At 41.9% G+C, this 19,116-nt stretch overlaps 1 protein-coding gene across 1 annotated transcript in view; it reads right to left on the bottom strand.

Moving 5' to 3' along the window:
* Positions 1-19,116, bottom strand: part of ERC2 (ELKS/RAB6-interacting/CAST family member 2) — a 773,878-nt gene that overhangs the window by 22,224 nt on the left and 732,538 nt on the right. The window contains exon 15 of the mRNA XM_068983117.1: positions 16,312-16,459. Coding sequence (XP_068839218.1) covers positions 16,312-16,459 — 148 coding nt within the window. The remainder of the gene's footprint in view (positions 1-16,311; positions 16,460-19,116) is intronic.

The following is a 19,116-nucleotide window of genomic DNA, read 5'->3' as shown; positions in this document are numbered from 1 at the left end:
TCTAATCCCATGTCCACAGGGATCCATCTCTACCCTGGTGCTTCCCTTGTCAGGAGCAACTCCTGCCTATAACACCAAATCTTCTATCCTCCAACACAGCCAGGCTCAAAAGCACCCCATTAATACAGCTTCCACAACTGGAAGTACCCTGCAGAGTAAAGAAAACTAGAAGTGGGGTTAGAAGGCTGGATCACATGGTCAAATTTAAGTCACTTGATCCCTGTTCAACTACCAGCAAGTTATTCAACTTCCCTGATTCTGTGCAAATGGCATCATCAGGAAAGGCTGCTGGATATCAAGAAAGGTACTCTAGGTACTTGAGATCAGTCTGTGGCTTCTGGTTTCTTTTCACAGCCCTGGAATGTCTGGAACCAGGCTCAGACTCTCTCTGTGCTCAGTAAATCCTGTTGCTCAACTGTCTCACTTATCACCGTGTGCCCTGATGGCTTGTGTCCACTCCCACCCTCACTCCTGCACCAGCCCCTTGTCCCACCTCCTCTGGTCACAACTGCAGCCAAAAGCCATCCCAGATCTTATCACTCAGTTAACGCTCACAGTACCTGAACTTGTAAGGTTATCTATATATATACAGAGAGCAAGTGTTTGGTGACCCAAGGATTCCCACCTTCAGGGGCTGAGAGTTGCTGATTTCCTTTAGCAGCTCAATGTGTCCCAACTGCTGATCTGCCAGTCAGATCCCATCAGCTTTTGGTGTCCCTCCTCTGGGATTCTGATGTGCAGGTTACTGGGCTGGTCCTCCATTTGGTATTTGGTGAAGGTGAGGAAGAATCTCAAAAGTTCATGTCAAAGACAGCTGGGTTTAGAAACTGCTGCTGCAGTTAATATAACTATTTTAAACTTTAAGACACACATAAATTGCTTTTGAGAATTAAGCCTGAGACAGCCAGAAACATTACAGAGAACCAGAAATTCCTTTAATTTTCCACTCTAATTTGTGATCTTCCTTATCTATGAGACTACGGAACATAGCATTAAGACTTGTGGAAGTTCCAAGCTGGGAATAACTTAGAAAAGGTCCAATACTTTTCACTGTATGTCCTCGGTATGCTACTGCTGAAGAATAATCAGGAAAAAATCCTTTCTTCCTCTTTTCCAAGTTTTCTCACTTCTCCAGGGATGTCTCTGTGAAGGCTTGGGAAGCTTACAAGCCATAAAGATCTTGGCAGTGCTGAGTATAAAAACCAGCATAAGCATATTCTGACTATGTCCCTGAATAAGTGCATGGTTTTTGTTTGGTTTGTTTCAGAAGCCCTTTCTTTGATTTTACATTTCAGCAATGTAAAAGATCTGAGAAACATCTTATCATCCTGGCAAATTATTAGAAGAATACTGCTTTCAATGGAGAATGAACCCTCTGCTTTTCCAGAACTTTTCTTTGTATTCTCTGAGTTTGGAAAGAAGATAAAATGCTTATAAAAACAAACAAATAAAGGAATGACCAAAAAGCAGTAGAAGTTAGACCCAAGACTACTTCAGAGGGTTCAAGGTAAGGAGAATAATTGCCTACACATCAATCAACAGATTGAGCAAAGCAGGAGAAAAGATGTTGTACTGTTTCCTTGATTCCTATCTGAATTCCCAGAGTTCCACAGAACATTCCAAAAGTAATTTGGCTTTTGTGCACAGTGCAGAGGGACTAATGTTTTTCAACAGAATTTCATAAGGAGATAGGGTAATTTTGGACCCTGCTCTCAGCAGAAGCTGAAAAATGGTTGTTGCTAGGAGGACAGAACTGGGCTTTTTAATGACCACTCATTTGAAAAACTACCCCAGAGGCCAAAAGCTGCCTACCCTAACCTCACTGAGAATCATGGTGGATTTGCCCAAGAAAATTCCTGCTCATAAAACTTTGCAGAACAGATCTGTTAAAATAAACCTGTAATTATGGACAGAACAAGAATCTCACTTAAATAATTTTGCAGCTATAACACCAACTGATTCAGTAACCCCCAAACTTGGTCAAACACAATTGATAAGATTTGAGTCCCCTAAATGTGATTACTGAGCATACTTGACTGACCACCAAACTATGTGAGATACTAAAAAAAAAAAAGAAAAAAAAAAAGGACAGTAGATTTCAATGTAAGCAAGCAATTTAAAATATTCAACAATGATTTTCAATATGAAACTGGTAGCCAAAAGGGAGAACTTTTATCAAGTGTATTTTTTGACCAAATTCCAGAAATGGAAGTAAAGTGACAGGACGTGCCCATGGTCATGTATATGTGGTGATCTGGTAAAGGAATGTGAAATGCCTAATATTTAGCCAACACCTAGCTCCTTCCGCTCTGGAAAAATTAAGAACCAAGGGTGAGAAGGATGCTCTGTGAACTCTTGTGGCTGTACCTGCATCCTTACAGACTATTTCTGTGCTCAGTGGAGTTTTTATTTAACTAAAGCATCACACATCACTCTAAAATTTCCCTCAGAGAGAAACTGTAGCTTTCTACTTCCTCAGTTCTCTTGGTCTGGGTCAGAACATTAATATTTGTTGGACAGCATGTTTTTAAAGTGGGAAGATATTTCAAAAATCAAATATTCTGGTTTGTTTCAAAGACTATGTTCTCAGCTAAAGTCTGATGCTTTCTTCCTGTGGGGGTGAGCCACAGTTGGACACAATTCACCAAAGTTTCCACCAGCTAACAATAAAAAATTATGTCCCATTCTAAAGAAACACAAGAAAAATTACACTAAAGTTGTGCATTTCCTTTCCAGTCCCCAAAGACAATCTGAACAACTGACTCAACATGCCAAATTAAGCCATGAGAATTTATCCATATCTAATAAGGATTAGTAAATGTTACAACAATGAACATGCCTTTGACATAATTTATACTTCAACTTCTAAGGCGCTGGGTTCAGCATGGTCTCGTTCCAGCCCTGATAGAGGAGGATAGGCAGACTAGTCCTGCAGTGTCCTCCGAGAATCCCAGTCACGCTTATAACAAGCAGGAGGGCTCATCATTTGATAAAAGAAGGTTTCTTTATATATAAATAGTATCTTTAGAACCAGAATATGGTAACTGAGCTTAAAGAACTAACTACCTAGGGAAGATTCAGGCATCTTTTTCCCTTCAAGCCCAAGATAATTGTTTTGGAAGCAGAAAACTTGGTGATGGAACCCGCCATGCCTCTTGTCAGAGCTGGGTGACCACCTGCAACTTGAAAAACTTTGGAAACATTTCTAAGTTACATATTTGGAGGGAGGAAGATTAAGACTTCTGCACTTTGGGCTAGCCAGCTCTGCCTGGGTCTGCTCCATTCCATTTCTCATCCATACTTGCCAAAAGCACAAAGAGGCAACTGGGACATTTGCTCATAGTATCTGCTATTAAGATAAATCAGTAACACTGTTGTCTTTGGTTCGTAAAATATAATCCCCCAGAGATGGCTCTTACCCGTCCAAAATATCAGCTTTTTGTTTCTATGCCTCACCAAGGATTGCATCACTAGAAAGCTCAGGAATACAGAGGCTCTCCCTGGAAGCCCGAGCACATCTCAAGATGCCTCAGAAGACCCTGGCCTCAGCAGACCTCCCTGGAGCCTGGACAAGCAAGACTGGGGCTGGGAGGTCTGGATAAGTTTTCCTGGAAGGAAGATGTCTGAACCCACACTGAACTGGGTTCTTTCAAGGCAATGTTTGCACCTTCCGCACTATTTATTTTTCTGCAAGGATAAATCACGGTCTGGCTCCCAGAAAAGCAGAAGACAGGGGCCTATTTATGAGCATTGTCACTCAAGTTCTTTCTTCTTTGGTCAAGGGAATAAGTCATGCGGAGCGGGTTTGTGTCAATGGATTGTCACCAGACACTGTTTGGGACCATCATTCCTCAAAGCACAGTGCTACCCTGTGGGGAAGAAAAACATAGCCCTGTCTTTGCACCTCAGATCTGAGATCAACATCTTGCACATTTGTACAGCCCTCAAGGTTTTTAAAGACCGTACCCCAGAGAAAATGCTTTGTGATAAGGCTTCTCTGTGAATTAGACAGCAAAGTACATACCCATTTCACAGGAAAGTAAGTTGACTTCCTCACCATCATACAACTAGTAATGAAGATGACTCAGGATCACGCAAGTCAAATGAGCAAAATTCAGAGCCTTCCTTCTTCTCTATCATCCTTGAAACCTTGAATTCTTAAATATTCCCTGGTGGGAAATATGGCAACTGCATGACAGTGGAAAACAAAGGGGTTCAAAGTGTTACCCTAAAGGCAGATTTGCTCACTAACTCTGACTTGGTTTCCCCATTTGTATAGCAAGGATCATGATGGTATTACCTCCTTGAGCTTTTGTGAGGACTGTAATGAAACAACAAAAGTATAATGTTGTACCTAGAATATCATTTCTTCAAGAAATAATAGCTGTATTAATATCTTACTGAACAGTATATTTCCTCTATTCAACTGCAAGCTCCATCAAAGTAATATTGTGACTTGCTTGGGCATCTTCAAAGCCATTGGTGTAGATCAAGTACTCAGTGTACTCTATGTAGGAATGCACTGGAATAGTTTCTGACTTTCAAAACTGCAAAGAACTAAGACGTCTGTTAGTTTAATCCCTTCACCTCACAGATGGGGAAGCTGAGCCTGTGAGAGAGAAACAAAAAGAGCTGCCTAAGGTTTCTTAGTGTGTTGTGGGTCAGAGTGGGGCTGGAACTCTGACCCTCAGGTTCATTCTCAGAAGGATCACCTTCTATCACCTGCCAGGGCTTTCCTGGTAAGGTGGGTTCCCCTTATTTTGTTTACAGATTAAAAATTCAACATCATATTTTCTAGACAGCTGCTAGAGTCAGACATCTTAGAGAATATTGGGGCCCCACACCCAAGAAGACTGACAACAGAAACTCTGCCTGCCTGCCTTGGGATCCACACGCCTGCTTCATACCCTAGCAGCCAAAAAGGCTTTGGCACACCCAAGGCAGCCCAAAGTAGTAGGGTTTCTGGGTGGCTTCTGAGCTGGGTTAATTCCAGGAGTGCTGGGCCATGAGAGAAAGAAAATAAACCAGCTTCGAGATGATCAGTTAATCAGATGTTTCTGTGGCGTAAGAACCACTCTGGACTGAGACCTTCTAAGACATCACTGTTGACCAGTCAATCATCATTGTTTTCTGAAATGGATCACCTCTCTGTCCAATCTGAACCTGTAACTTCCTTGCAAGATTTCATTCTCAAACTGTTGCAAAGATCACCTCAATAAAGATTTGCTGGCTGCGTCCAATGGGCATTTCCCAAAGGCCACCTCAGGGTAGAGATAAGGGAATAGGATTGTGGTTGTTGTGTGCTCATTTTTAAAAAATTAATCTCATCTAAACACGGGTGTTGTGGGGTTCTGGCTCCCCCACCTTGTCAACTCAGCAACTGCACTTGGGATCTGACTTGAGAAGAACAGATTCCAACTCTCCAGGCTGCACTTGGTCCCTATTGACCACTCCCTCCCCGGCAGTGCTCCACCTTCCAGCAAGTCTTTGCCCACCTGTCCCCTTCTCAAGGAGGCATCCTGGGGATGTCCTGTTCAAAAGCACCCGCAGACACCTCACAGAACATGAGAACATCATCTTCATTTTTCTTCATAGCATCGGTTGCCGTTTAACATGCTATAGATTCAATGTCTTTATTTTGTTTCTTATCTGTGCTCTCCACTAGAATACAAGCTTCCCCCAGGGCAGGGATTTTTGTGTTGTTCCCTATGGTATCCTCAGTGCCCTGAACAGTATCTGGCATATAGCTGAAGCTCAATAAAGAGTTGTTGAATGAACTGCCCATTTTTTTCCCTCATAACTATTCCCCTAAAGTCATAAGTCTTCCTCTGCCTCTTGCTCCCTAAGTTTATCTATCACTTGTACTGGAATAGTGTACTAGAATATTCTTTCCCAAATCTATGACTGGCATGTTAGAGACAAATGTAAACAGTTGACACGTATGTAAAAAATTTTAAATGTCAACTACTTTGCTGATGAGAGCTATTGTTTAATTTTTTAAAATCTTTAGAATGCCCATGACTTCAGGATTTCAACTTTGGGGCATTAATCTTAAAGAAAATAGCATGAAAAAAAAGATTCATGGATTGAAATGTTCACCAAGTGGGATTTTAATAGTGAAAAACTAGAAACGATTGAGATCCTAACAATAGGAGAATGATAAAATTAATTATGGCAATGATGGAAATCATAGAACCAAGATATATGTGTTTGAAGGCTTTTGAGGACATGGGAAAATGCACACAACATTAAACATTTATAAGGCTGCTGCTGCTGCTAAGTCATTTCGGTCGTGTCCGACTCTGTGCAACCCCATAGATGGCAGCCGACCAGGCTCCCCCATCACTGGGATTCTCCTGGCAAGAACACTGGAGTGGGTTGCCATTTCCTTCTGCAATGCATGAAAGTGAAAAGTGAAAGCGAAAAAACCTCTATTATGTAGTATGTCATGTCTTTGTTCAAATATGCATGTAGACAATGGAATGTAGGAAACTATAAATCTTAATGACAGTTATTTCTGAGTGGCGGGATTATGGGTGATCTTAGTTTTTTATTTACATTTTTCTAAGTTTCTACAGTGAGCATATATTATCTTTACAATAAAACATTTATTTATGCGCTTTCAACTTTGAAAAGTATCATTTACATTATAGGAATAGTTACAAAATTAAATCCTTATGATTTCTTATTAATAATATAGTGCTACATTAAAAAAATAGTAAATATGAGGGATTCTGGAACTTTTACTCTGCATGTTGCAGAGAATAAAAGAAAAGAAAGTGACATTTCCCCAAAAGAATATGGAATTAAGTAAGAGTAAAGAGAAACTACTGGAAATTTTAAATTCTGAGTTTAATAATTGTCTTTCTGTAATCAAGAGAGAAGAAAGTGAAAATCCTTTTCCTATTAAATTATCACTTGAAAAAGCAAAAAAAGAAATTCTGAAGTCAGGAAACGGTAAACTCAGTCCATGCAACAATGCTGATCAATGACAAAATCAGTCTAATTTAAACAGTTATTCAAGGGGTAGTATGAAGATAAAAGGGGCCAGGGGAAGGACTTTTCTTTCATTTTGAAATTCAGCATCAGGAAGACACAAGGGCAGGAAGTCGGATCTTTTTTCAATTCATGTGAGATGATAAGGTGAAGACAACCTGAAAGGACTTTTAATTATATGATGAGAGGAAGGAAAGAAGGGAGAGACAGAAAGGGATCAGGAGAAGCCTGTTTTTATATGTTAAATGATAAAGAAGAAACCAGAAAACTAAAGGAGAAAAAGGCTTTCAAGCAGAAATCTTGAGAATGAAACACAAAGGCTCCAAGAGGCAAATGTCAACAATTCATGTGGGAAAGCAGAAACTGCAACCCACGTGATCAAGCCTGCAGCCCCCTCTCCCTTGGCAGCGGGTAAGCCTGATGATGCAGGATGAGATAAGTCCCTCTCCCCAGCCTGCACATGTGACCCCAGGGTCAAGGCGGGAGCTGGCTGGGGCAGCGGGAGGTGCTGAGAGTAGTGCTCAGGGTCAGAGAATAAAGCCTGTATTTTATGCTCCTTTTCAGCCCCAGGTCAGGGGGGCTATGACTGAAGAGGTATTGCATCAAGTTGGGGACATCTGCTGGGAAGCCCACGGAGGGGTCAATGAGACCCCTCACAAACTATGGCATCTTTGTCCAGTTCCTAGACCATAGTTTCCTCATCTCCAAAATGGGATTTATAACACCTGGTTTTCAGAGTTGTTGTATGAATTAAATGAGATACTATATTTAGAATTCCTAGCCTAGTTTCAGAGAAGGCAATGGCACCCCACTCCAGTACTCTTGCCTGGAAAAATCCAATGGATGGAGGAGCCTGGTAGGCTGCAGTCCATGGGGTCGCGAAGAGTCAGACACGGCTGAGCGACTTCACTTTCACTTTTCACTTTCATGCCTTGGAGAAGGAAATGGCAACCCACTCCAGTGTTCTTGCCTGGAGAATCCCAGGGACAGGGGAGCCTGGTGGGCTGCCGTCTCTGGGGTCGCACAGAGTCGGACGCGACTGAAGCAACTTAGCAGCAGCAGCAGCAGCAGCAGCAGCCTAGTTTCAGGTATACAGTAAGAGCTCAAAAACTGTTAGCTCCTCCTACTTTAAAATGTGAACAACAACAAAAAACTATCACAATGAAGAAAAATGCTGCACACATTACACAAACACTAGATTCCTCTTAAAGCAATGTCAGCCTAAGACACTCCCAAATCTACACAGCACAACCGCTGGATCCCTCCCTCCCCAAAACACAAAGGCTCCCCAGGGGCTGACATCTTGGAAAATTTCCCCATATGTACTCTCTGCTTTGGTGGGAGATCTGAATGTTCTTGAAGGCAGTAATGAACAGGTTAAAGTTGAGGGGATTTCAAACATGTCTAATCCAATAAGAGGCTTGGTAAAACATGCGTTATCACTTAAAGAATAAATGTTTAAAAATAGAGCACAGATGTGAAATTTGAATAAAAAAAAACAGAAAAAGCACGTGAGAGATCTTCTTGGCATTTGTATGCTATTCTCTGTTTTGGTCACCTTCAGCTAAGCCTGTTATTCTGATGTACTCTGCCAACAGCTAGATACTACAGCGGTGCTTCAAATTACTGAAAGAAAGCTGGCAGATCACTCTAAAACTTACAAGTCAGACCCTTCTCTCTCTTTCTGTATTTCTAAAAGTGGGGGAATGAAGGGGTAAAGTTGGTCTTTTCAAGTTTTTCTACTTAAAAGGTATATTCCAAAAGCAAAGAATAAGCTTTTCTAAGACTAGATACTTGGATACTTGATATTTGGATACTTGAAAACATAAAGTATCATTGGTGGATAGGCATTTGTCACAAAAGCTAGGCTATGAATTGCCAATCACAAAATTCACAGGAACTCCTAATTCTGGGTGAAGTCATTTCCTGCTCCCTCAAGCAAGCAAAGATTTTCAAACATTGGTAATGCTTCTGCACCGAAAAAAAAAAAAAAATAGCAATGTGCTCTGTCATCTGTTTTAGGAGCTAATATCTGCCTTATAGGTGGTTCAGTTCAGTCGCGTCCGACTCTTTGTGACCCCATGAATCACAGCACGCCAGGCCTCCCTGTCCATCACCAACTCCTGGAGTTCACTCAAACTCATGTCCATCAAGTCAGTGATGCCATCCAGCCATCTCATCCTCTGTCGTCCCCTTCTCCTCCTGCCCCCAATCCCTCCCAGCATCAGAGTCTTTTCTAATGAGTCAACTCTTTGCATGAGGTGGCCAAAGTACTGGAGTTTCAGCTTTAGCATCATTCCCTCCAAAGAAATCCCAGGGATGATCTCCTTCACAAAGTCAATATCAATATCTCCTTCTACAGCCCAATAGCACTCCACACAGTGCCTCCACAAATATTTAGGGAAGAGAACTAAAATGGTTTTTAAAACATGGCTTTCTTCAAGTATGAGACTGAGAAAGTGGTCCACCAGAGTCGGCCTGATGGTTTTGGAAGGTGCATTTCTAACAAAGATTAGAGAAACGTATGGAATCACAGAGAATACACTTAGCCTCCACATCTATGAGTGCTAATTTGTGATGCAACCAGCAAACCAAATACATTTCCTGCCTATTGAGACTGAGGCACCAGCTCCCTAGAGTAAAAAATGTCTCCAGGCTAAGAAAGCAGATCAGTGTCCTGACCAATCACTGGGACACTAACAGTAAAGTGTTTTCAGTAATACCAAGAACTTCAAGTTTTACCTCTGTGAGAATGCCCTGCCCTTGGCCTGCTGAGGAGAGAATGAGTATTTCTTTCTTTTTTTTAAAAAGAGGTTCTCCAGAAAAAACTGTAAAGACACTTGGCACTGAAGTCAATGATAAATAGAGATGTGGCTAGATTCTACCAGTGGGACATGAACAGCTTAACCCAAAGTGAGTCTACAGTAAAAACCAATGCATTTGCATTTCAGCAATTTGATCTCGGGCAAGTCTGTGATGCATTACAATGTTGGGATCACATCAAGCTTTCTGGCACTTGTCCAACCACAACATGAGGCTATGGGAACCCCACTGCATGGAGTTCCTTCACCACTGTTCAATTGCGCTCACCTCCCAAACCATAAAGCATAATTAAAAGTCATCTGCATACCATGTAATGGAAGTGTAAATGGGAAACACAACCACATGAGGCCCCCAGCAAAGAGAGAAAGAAATGCCTGGTGAACCATTCCATTCGGGTGCTTCTTGTTTTTCTTGATAGGACGCTTCCACCTGTGGCGAGATCCAATTTTGGCTGGAATCTCATCCTTAGAACCAGCTTTCCTGAACACTTTCTGTGGCAGCATCTGCCTTGTCCCACTCTTGGCGTGGCTAATCGTCTGGCTAACTCTTGGAGACAATCCTGTGATGGTCCGGACACTACAGAGGAGAGGTAGGCCCTATGCAAATCAATTATATTGTGTAGCTCTGCACAGTGTCCAGAATGTTAACCTGGATATAGGACGTCTCATCTCTGCAAGCTCTGGAGAGCAACATACAGAATCAGTGGACTAGTGTCCTGGTCTTAATACCTTCCTGCTCCCAACTGACCCGTGTGTTTCCTGGTAACCGAAAGCAACACCCAGAACTATTAGGAAGAGGAAAAGAAAACCAAGCACAATTTATCTCGGATCACAAAACTATTCTAACTGGCTCTGAGAAATAAGCTGGTTCTAATTTTAACTGAACAATAGTATCTGGCCCTCATTTTTAAAAAGGCATTTTCATCAAGGATGTGCATTTCACTATTTCAGCACACAAGGGAACATTTGGGAATAAGGCTTAGGGAGTAAGACTTAGTTTTAAGCTTTCTTCAAAAACCCTTTAGCAGCAGGAAAATCCAGTGATTTCAGAATTAATTATTTTGATGTCAGTCCTTTCTTCAAGGGTGGAGGAAAAGAGCTGGGGGGATTGGATCCAAGACACAAAGGAAGGAAAGATGGTAAATTTTAACAATATTTTTAGAACTAGCATCCTTAGAGGAAGAACAAAAATACAAAATAAAAATAAAAAACCTTATTGAGTTCCTAGTTGAATCCCTCTCCTCAAATGGCAAAAATCTGAAAGGCAGTTTTTTTTTTTTTTTTAAGAGAGGTGGAGTAAGTGTCAGAGGTGTGTACTTGCAAAGAAATGGAATTGGGAAGAATACAAAAGTCAGATAGACCTATATGTCTACTACCAAACTATGATTAATCCCTTATATCTCTCTGTAAGCAACAAGTTACAGATAGTTAATTTGTACTGCTCTCACCTATATAAAGGTGTCCAGCCTAGAATCAACTCAAGGGTCAAAACCCAGAGTGTCATAAAGATTCTTTTGTGGTTAAACATAGCTGGAATTTCTGAACTGATTTCATATCACCTTCTCTGGCTCTTTTGAAATGTGTTTAATGGGAGTTTAGGTATTCCTGGGCAAATTAATTTACAAGAAGCTTAGACATTTTCCAGAAAGAAAAGGAGGGACTCCTTTCATAACAGCAAGTCATCTCTGCCATATCTAAAAACCCAGTGCATTTAATTAAAAAAAAATAAAATCTCCAAAACTGGAAGGGACCTGAAGGGTTCAAAATAGACGGTCTTGCAAAAATTCAAGTGTGGTAAAAGTCATCTCTGCAAAGTGTCTTGCAACACGGCAAGAAAGAACACAGCACCAATTCTGTGGTCATCTTTCAGCAAAAAGGTCTCCATGTCTTTTTACCAACTCCGATAGTGGCTTCCTGGAATACTACAGGCAGAATTATGAGGCTCAATTTTGTCTAAAGTCATGATTGATCAAGGAAGTCTCTTCTTTTAATAAGCTGCTCTAGCAATTCACTCATTCAGTCATTTATACAGTCAACAAACATTCGCTGAACGCCAACCAGCAAATGTTAGCAGCTGTAAATGGTCAGCAAAAAAAAAAAAAGAAAGAAAGAAAGAAAGAAAAGTCCTGAGGTCACATTCACAGTCCTCATGGAGTTCATTAACAAGCAGGACAGATAGTTTCTGTCCAAGTAATCACCAAAACAAATGCAAAAACTGCATTTGTTCTGGTGCAATTAAATGATGTACATATGCTACAAGAGTGCCAAATTGGGGATTTGACCCAACTGAGAAAGTCCCATAAGGCCTGCCTGAAAAGGTGATGTTGGATTGAGACTGAATTGGACCAGTAGGTGTTAACTAGGTGAGGAAAAGAAGAAAATGTGTTCCAGGCAGAGGGAATTGCATGTACAAGGCAGACAGCATGTTGGTTTGAATTTGTCTTTATCCTACCAACAAGGGACGCCAGGGAAGAATTTTCAGCAGTGAGAGCTAGAGCGTGATGAGCATATCGCGGGATGTACCTTTAGAATATTCATTGGAAGGACTGATGCTGAAGCTGAAACTTCAGTACTTTGGCCACCTGATGTGAAGAACTGACTCCTTGGAGAAGACCCTGATGCTGGGAAAGATTGAAGGCAGGAGGAGAAGGGGACAACAGAGGACGAGATGGTTGGATGGCATTACCAACTCAATGGACATGAGTGTGCAATGCATTGGGTAGTTGGTTGCTTCTGAGGAAAAAGTGAGATAATGTTTGTAAACTATGTGTACAGAAAACACTAGGTGTAGACCTGGCTTGTGGAAATCATGCAATTATTCACACAAAACAATATTTATTTGGTGCCCACTATGTGCTTGGCAGAGTGCAATAGTTAGGGGATTGTTGAATGAGCTACTCATGTTCAGTCATTGAGACTGCTATGGGCAGAGTCCTGCATGGGATGAGCTCAAAAGGCAGCCTGAATAGGGTAATGTCTCTCATGTGCCCACCTGCCTCAAAATCCCCAGACCCATGATTTTTCCCTCTCATTGGCCTGGGAATCTCAGGTCAGTTATGTGAGTGATGACAAGTGAGATCTGGGACTCACTTTCCCTGGGATGTCCTCTCTGACTGTTATCTGTGAGGGATGCATACACAAACCAAACCAATTTAATAGCTGCTGTGGGCCTGTTCAGTGCAGGTTGGGAAATGGGGTCTACAACTCCTAACACATCTGCCCACCCCTCCCCAAGTGCTTGGGTTTTAGGGGCACGGAGACCAGGAAGGCTTTAGTGCCAACAGTTGTCTCCTCTATCTCCCATGGATCAACAGTATATTCTCAATGAGCTGTGACTCCAAGGTATGTGAAAAACAACAAAGATGAAATTAAACTATCTCTGAGGGTTGGTAGTGATAAAATCTATTAGCAGGAGCAGTGGTAGTAATGGGAGTTCACACATGTTTGGAACATTTGTCTACCAGGCATGTGCAAATCACTTTATATACATTATACCTCACAAACAAACCTCTGAATCATATATTAGCCCAATTTACAGATGAGGAAACTGAAGCTCAGGGAGGTTCAGTATTTTGCTCATGATCACTCAACTAACAAGTGCTGGAATAAAAATTTAACCTACGCAGTGAAATTCCAGATGCCAAATACAAAATCCACTTAAAGCTGTGTGGCAAAAATGTCTGTTCAAGCTTCATGGTATGTCCAGCTATGAAGTCTGAGCAGCACACCCAACCTCTCTGGACCTCTGGCTCCTTCTCTGTAAGAGCATCAGCTCTTCCTCTTTGGTGGGAGTTGATGAGTTAATGTATATAAAGCCCTTTGACTCACACCTGGCACATGATGGGAGTTTAAAAGTACTAGCAGTCATTATGTGATCAAACATCCTAAGCCTAAGAGCTCTAGGCAGAACTATTCTTTATGAATGGCTGGCTGGAGACCATTCTCAAATGGGTTTCTGGCATCTACTTTAGGTATACAAAGATAAAAGGACCTCAGAATTTCTGGAATATTCATCTGCTTGCAACTCTGAATTGCCTCTTAAACATGGTGGGGTATATGTGGACTCAGACGGGCTATATAAAATCTGAGCGCTATCACTTACAAGCTCTGTATGTTGGGCTGGTTATTCTGTACTCTGAGTCTCAGTTATGGACCCCAGAAAGAGCAGGTAATCTTGACACATCACAGGGCTGCTGTGAGGACCATGGGACAGAGTAAGTCCCCCAGGGACACTGGATTCCCTTCCTGGCACAAAGTAAACTCTCAATAAAAATGGCATGCTTTTATAAGCCAATTACTATTATTTTCAGACTAATTATCATCTGAAACAAGGATACATAAATTGACATTTCTTTCTTGCTCTGTGGCCAGGAGGGTCACAGAAGAATTTCTCGGGAAGAATTTCAAATCTAAGTCAGGGAAAGAAGCCCATCCTCCTCCTCTGCTGCTTCTTTTTCCACAAGAGTTCTTCAGACCCTGCTTTTAGCCCAGGCAGGAGCCTAACTGTGCATGGCTGGGGTTTCCCAAATGTGCCCCATGATACCCAAAACCAAGCCTGTCGTGAATAATGCAGGCTTTGTACAGTTTCCCAGGAGCAGATTGAAGGGCTACACTCAATCCTTCCTGGAATCCAGGAGTGCATTTTCATGATGCTGAGAAAGAAAAAAAAAAACAAACAAAAAACAGCCTTAAAAAAATTCTTTACTGGGAAGAGTATAGAGAGATTAGGGGAGGAAAGTATCTAAGAGACAAAAAGACAGATGTAATTCAAGGAGCTTGGTGGTAAGCCCTCTGCCAATCTTGTCTTTACAGCAGTGCAGCCTATTTCAGAAGTGCTGGACCTGTAAGGTGACCATCAATACTAGAACCATTGGCAAATACATAATAAACGCAATTTCATTATACATCAAGATATAGTGCTCTCATCTATGGTTCTAGACTCTATGGCCAATGAATGCTGGAAATTATCAGAAGAGCTGAAGGTCAAGATGTGATGTAGCTCTTACGCACCCTCAACCCCGATGGTGGGGGCGAGTGTCTCCTCAGCAGCTGACTGACCTGAGACCTTTGGATCATGTACACATCATAGCTGGACCCATGGTACTTGGCCGTAATATCTGGGCTGTAGCTAGCATCACAACTGCATGGTATGTTCGAAGTCAGGGCCTGTTTCTTAGGTCTATAAACCTGTGGGAGAAAGCTACAATGGTTACGTGGAGGAGGGGAGGATGCAGGGTGCACAGGGAAGGAACTAGGAGAAAGCAAAGGAGGAGCCTCAGCTTGACTTTCTGCGGCCAAGTGGGTGGAAGAACTAGTATAGAAGGTGCTCAGCCCCAAACGACGTGGTCAGATGTAAGCGGCCCCTAACTCCTCGATCAGCTCTAGCAAGGCATGCTGCTCCGTGGAATGACTCCAACACCCACCAGCGACTGGCACCTTCCCTCTGCAGGAGAGGGCACCCAGGCGTGGCGGTGTTTGTTTACTCGCTCTCTTAGTAAGGCAGCCCCATGAAAATCAGACTCTGGTTCATGGCCAGAGGATGCCTTTTCCTTCCTGGGGAGGGAAAGGGTTGGCCCAATTGTGGCAGGAGGGAGCTTATCTTTTCAGGCATTCGGAGAACTTCAAAGCCACGGGTGGCCCCAGCTAAGCTATGATAGCCACATCATGAGACCACAGGCCACTGAACCATTCTCTGTTGAATGGGTTTCATAATGAAGCTGCAATCTAACTGACTGTAACCATTGATTCCAAAAGCGCTCAGGTTATATATACCTGGAGGAGAAACCGTGTCTAAAGATTTCAGAGATGATTTTGCAATATGCTTTAGGTATAAATATTTCCATTTACGCCACTTCCAGGAAGCCACATAAAAGACACACAGTGGCCTAGATGAGGGAAACATAAGAAAATGTGGCAAATGAATGTTTAAAAAAGTATTTGACTAAATAATGGCTACAGGGGTCTCCAAGCATAGCCTGGCTATCTCCAAGCCTAGAGGCTGGGAGATGGTTCTTGGCCAGAAAGTTTGGGTAGAAATCATTGAAGAATCAAAGTTGGAAATATGGAGCAAAGAAATCAAAAGAACTAGATAATGGGAGTCATTACTGGGTCCAGAAAGTGAGCAAGACAGAAGGTAACAAGTTCTACGGGAAAGAAAGTGCCCAGAATTTAATTAGTACTTTCTAGGATTTAGTCAGAAGTCATACAAAGTCCACCGGAAGGAAAAGAGCTGAGAGGTATTTCTGGGGAGAAGATGTGAATACAAAAGAAAGGAAAACAGCGCTGGCTGAGAACCACGCAAGCCCAGGCACATGCACAAAGACAGGAAAGCAATAAAATGTTCCAGCGACAACTTGGACTATTTTTCTCCTACCTGGTTTCACCTGCTTGAGCATGCAGGATGGACACGGCAAAACAAAGAGTAACTAAACCCAGAGAAAGCACTCCAAACCCACAACCCAGCAAAACACACCAGTCATGCAAAAGGCCCCACCTGCTGCTTTAACTGATGCACTAGTCGATCTTTTTCCCGCTTGAGGGCCATGACTTCTTCTTGTGTCTTTTTCTTTTTGGAGGCAGACAGTTCCAGCAAGGCAATGTTCGCATCTTTTTCACTGATTGCCGCAAGAAGTGCTTCCTGTCTGGTAAAAATAAAGATATGGTGATGATTTTTATAAAGTGAAAAAAATCAGCATTTGCGAGCCATGACGTGTTGTCTCAAGGGGAGGAATTTTGGATAGTGATTAAAAACAACTGCTTCCTTGGTTCTCAGAGGAATGGATAAAGTAGCTTGTATCAGAATCCCTGAGACCCACTCACTGTGCCCTCTGAGACACAGCTTTTGATGGCTTCACAGACACAGCTGAATACAAGAAATGGAGGGAGTCAGTCTGTACACTCCTAAGACATCTACCCATTTATCCAACCAGTAATTCAACTGTTGAATCCTTCCATCTGTCTATCCATCCATTTGCCAGGTAAGGTTCTAGATACCACAAGACAAGTCAATAAAGTTGGGCAGCAAATTCAATATCAAGTATTATTTGTATCATGCAAGAATTTCTTTTGAAAAAGGCATACAGAGATATTTACTAGGGTCTCCTTTCAATTTTCAATGAAATTAGTAATGCTCCCCCGCCATTCTACCAAGAACCACTCATTTCTCAGTCTTCCTTACCTCAATAATTTTAACATCAACCACTAAGTAGCCCAAGTCTCTCAATTAGAAGTTATCCTTGACTCCCTTTCTTCCTGTTCACTCAGAGCCAATCCATCAACAATTTCATTAGGTTTTACACCAAAATACATCCCCTATCTCAATTAACTTACTGTTACAAACTTATCCCCCCCCGCCAGCAACTACTTGTGTAGCTTAACCACTTGCCACACTGGTACAGAGACCAAAGTAATCTGTAAAACAATATAAATCCAGATCCCACCATTCTGTTGAATGAAAAGTCCATCCCATCACCCACTAAACTTCAGATTCAGATCCTTTACTGATGCCTGCAACTTGTTACACCAACTGACCCTGAGCATCTCTCTGAGGTCATCTTGTTCTTTCTTTCCCTCCTCAGTCACTGGCCTCCTGCACATTCTGTTCCTGATCTCTTTCCAGTCCCTGAAAATACTGCACTTGTTCTCACCTCTTGAGCTTTGCCTCTGCCATTCCCTCTGCCTAGAATACCTTTGCCACAAACAGCACCTTTCATGTTTCAGCTCAAAAAAGCCCTCTCCAGCCACTCTCCCTAGAGGTGACTTCTCAGCTTCCACCTTGTGCCCAAGCCACTGGTCTGTCACGTTACACTGTTTTTTGTTTTCACAGAACTGTTCACTGCTTGAAACAATCTGAAGATATTTACTATTGTTTGTTTTCCAGAATTGACACTCCATGAATTGGAACCCCATTGCCTTGTGAACCACCAACTCTCCAGCTTCTAGAAGAGCATAAAGCAGGAGTCAAAAACGTTTGTTCGATAAATAAATAAGTTGTTTATACTTCCTAAAAACTTTTAAGACACCACTGGAAAACTCTGTCACTTAAAAAAATGAGAGTGCTTTGACTGCTGATTAATTGCTGACCACTGCTCACTCAGAAAAGTATCACAGTTGCTTCCTCCCATTTTATAGTCCGATTTTCTGTCAACATCCGTCACAAACTGTAACCTAGAACTTTCTGAGACTATTACTGACTAGGAAATGGCCCTCCCGGTATGTTTCATTTAGTCCTCCTTTCCTCTGAGGAGGCCTCGTCTCAACCATTTGTGTCACTTCAGCGATAGTCTAGATAATTTAGAAGACCCTATAGCCCTAGGAAAGCCTCCATACGGAGTACTTTTTTCCACACAAGTCCCAGGACGGAAGCCTGGTCATGGTCCTGTTTTGCCTTTCTTTAATTCCCATCACCAGACCAGGCCCTCTCCCGATGTTTGGACAAGATGGTCATTATTTGGATCTCAGATTTCTTTTCCTTTTCACTACAGGGATTTGTATGGACTTTTCTGGGCCAGGCAGTAGGAGCTTCTGTCTCAGGCCCAATCAGACATGTGAGCAGCAGAACTGTTGGGAAATATCTCCACTTTCCAGAAGAAAACCAGTGTAGGCTAGACTACAAATAACAGCATTAATAGTCAACTTCACAGAGCCTGTCTCTTTCTGGATAACATCTTGAGACAACAGAAATGTTGGCCATTCACAGCCACTGCATATTTATATATAAGGCCAAGATGAAGAGGCTGCATAGACTTCAAATCAGGGAGAGCTCAACTGCTATCTACTCCAATTTAGCTACAACACACCCAAGGTGATTGCAATAGTTTTTGCCAGTCTGCTCCAAATAGAAATTTACAAGTGAAACTTTTTATTTTTTATTTTATTGTTTTAAATATAATTTAAATGGAAACAACTGAAAAGATCATTATTTGGAAAATTGGGAGTTGACAGCACATTATGCTATATCCCAAAGAGTCACCTTTTATAGCTATATGCAGCCATTTAAAATGCTGATTTAAAATATGTAATGATATGTGAGAACATGTATGTTTGTTGAGAGACTCCATGAGCCTCATATTTCTGCATATTTTATGAGCAAAGGTGCTACCTTCTGTTCTCACAGGTTTCCAAGGATTGTTTAGAGTGAATAGCCTTGAGAGATACACAGTGTTCCCCTTACAATCAAAGGCTAAATATACTACTGCCTTGTATAATAGTGTTTCTTTGCAGAGCAAAGGACAGATGTCTTACTGCCCTGTCTTATAAAAGATTCAAGTTCCCTGAACTCAGGGTTGCTCTCCTTCAA

The sequence above is a fragment of the Capricornis sumatraensis genome, chromosome 10, assembly GCF_032405125.1.
Source record: "Capricornis sumatraensis isolate serow.1 chromosome 10, serow.2, whole genome shotgun sequence".
NCBI classification, from domain to species: domain Eukaryota; kingdom Metazoa; phylum Chordata; class Mammalia; order Artiodactyla; family Bovidae; genus Capricornis; species Capricornis sumatraensis.
The sequence above is the reverse complement of the archived record's forward strand: the minus strand, read 5'-3'. Positions and strand labels throughout refer to the sequence as shown.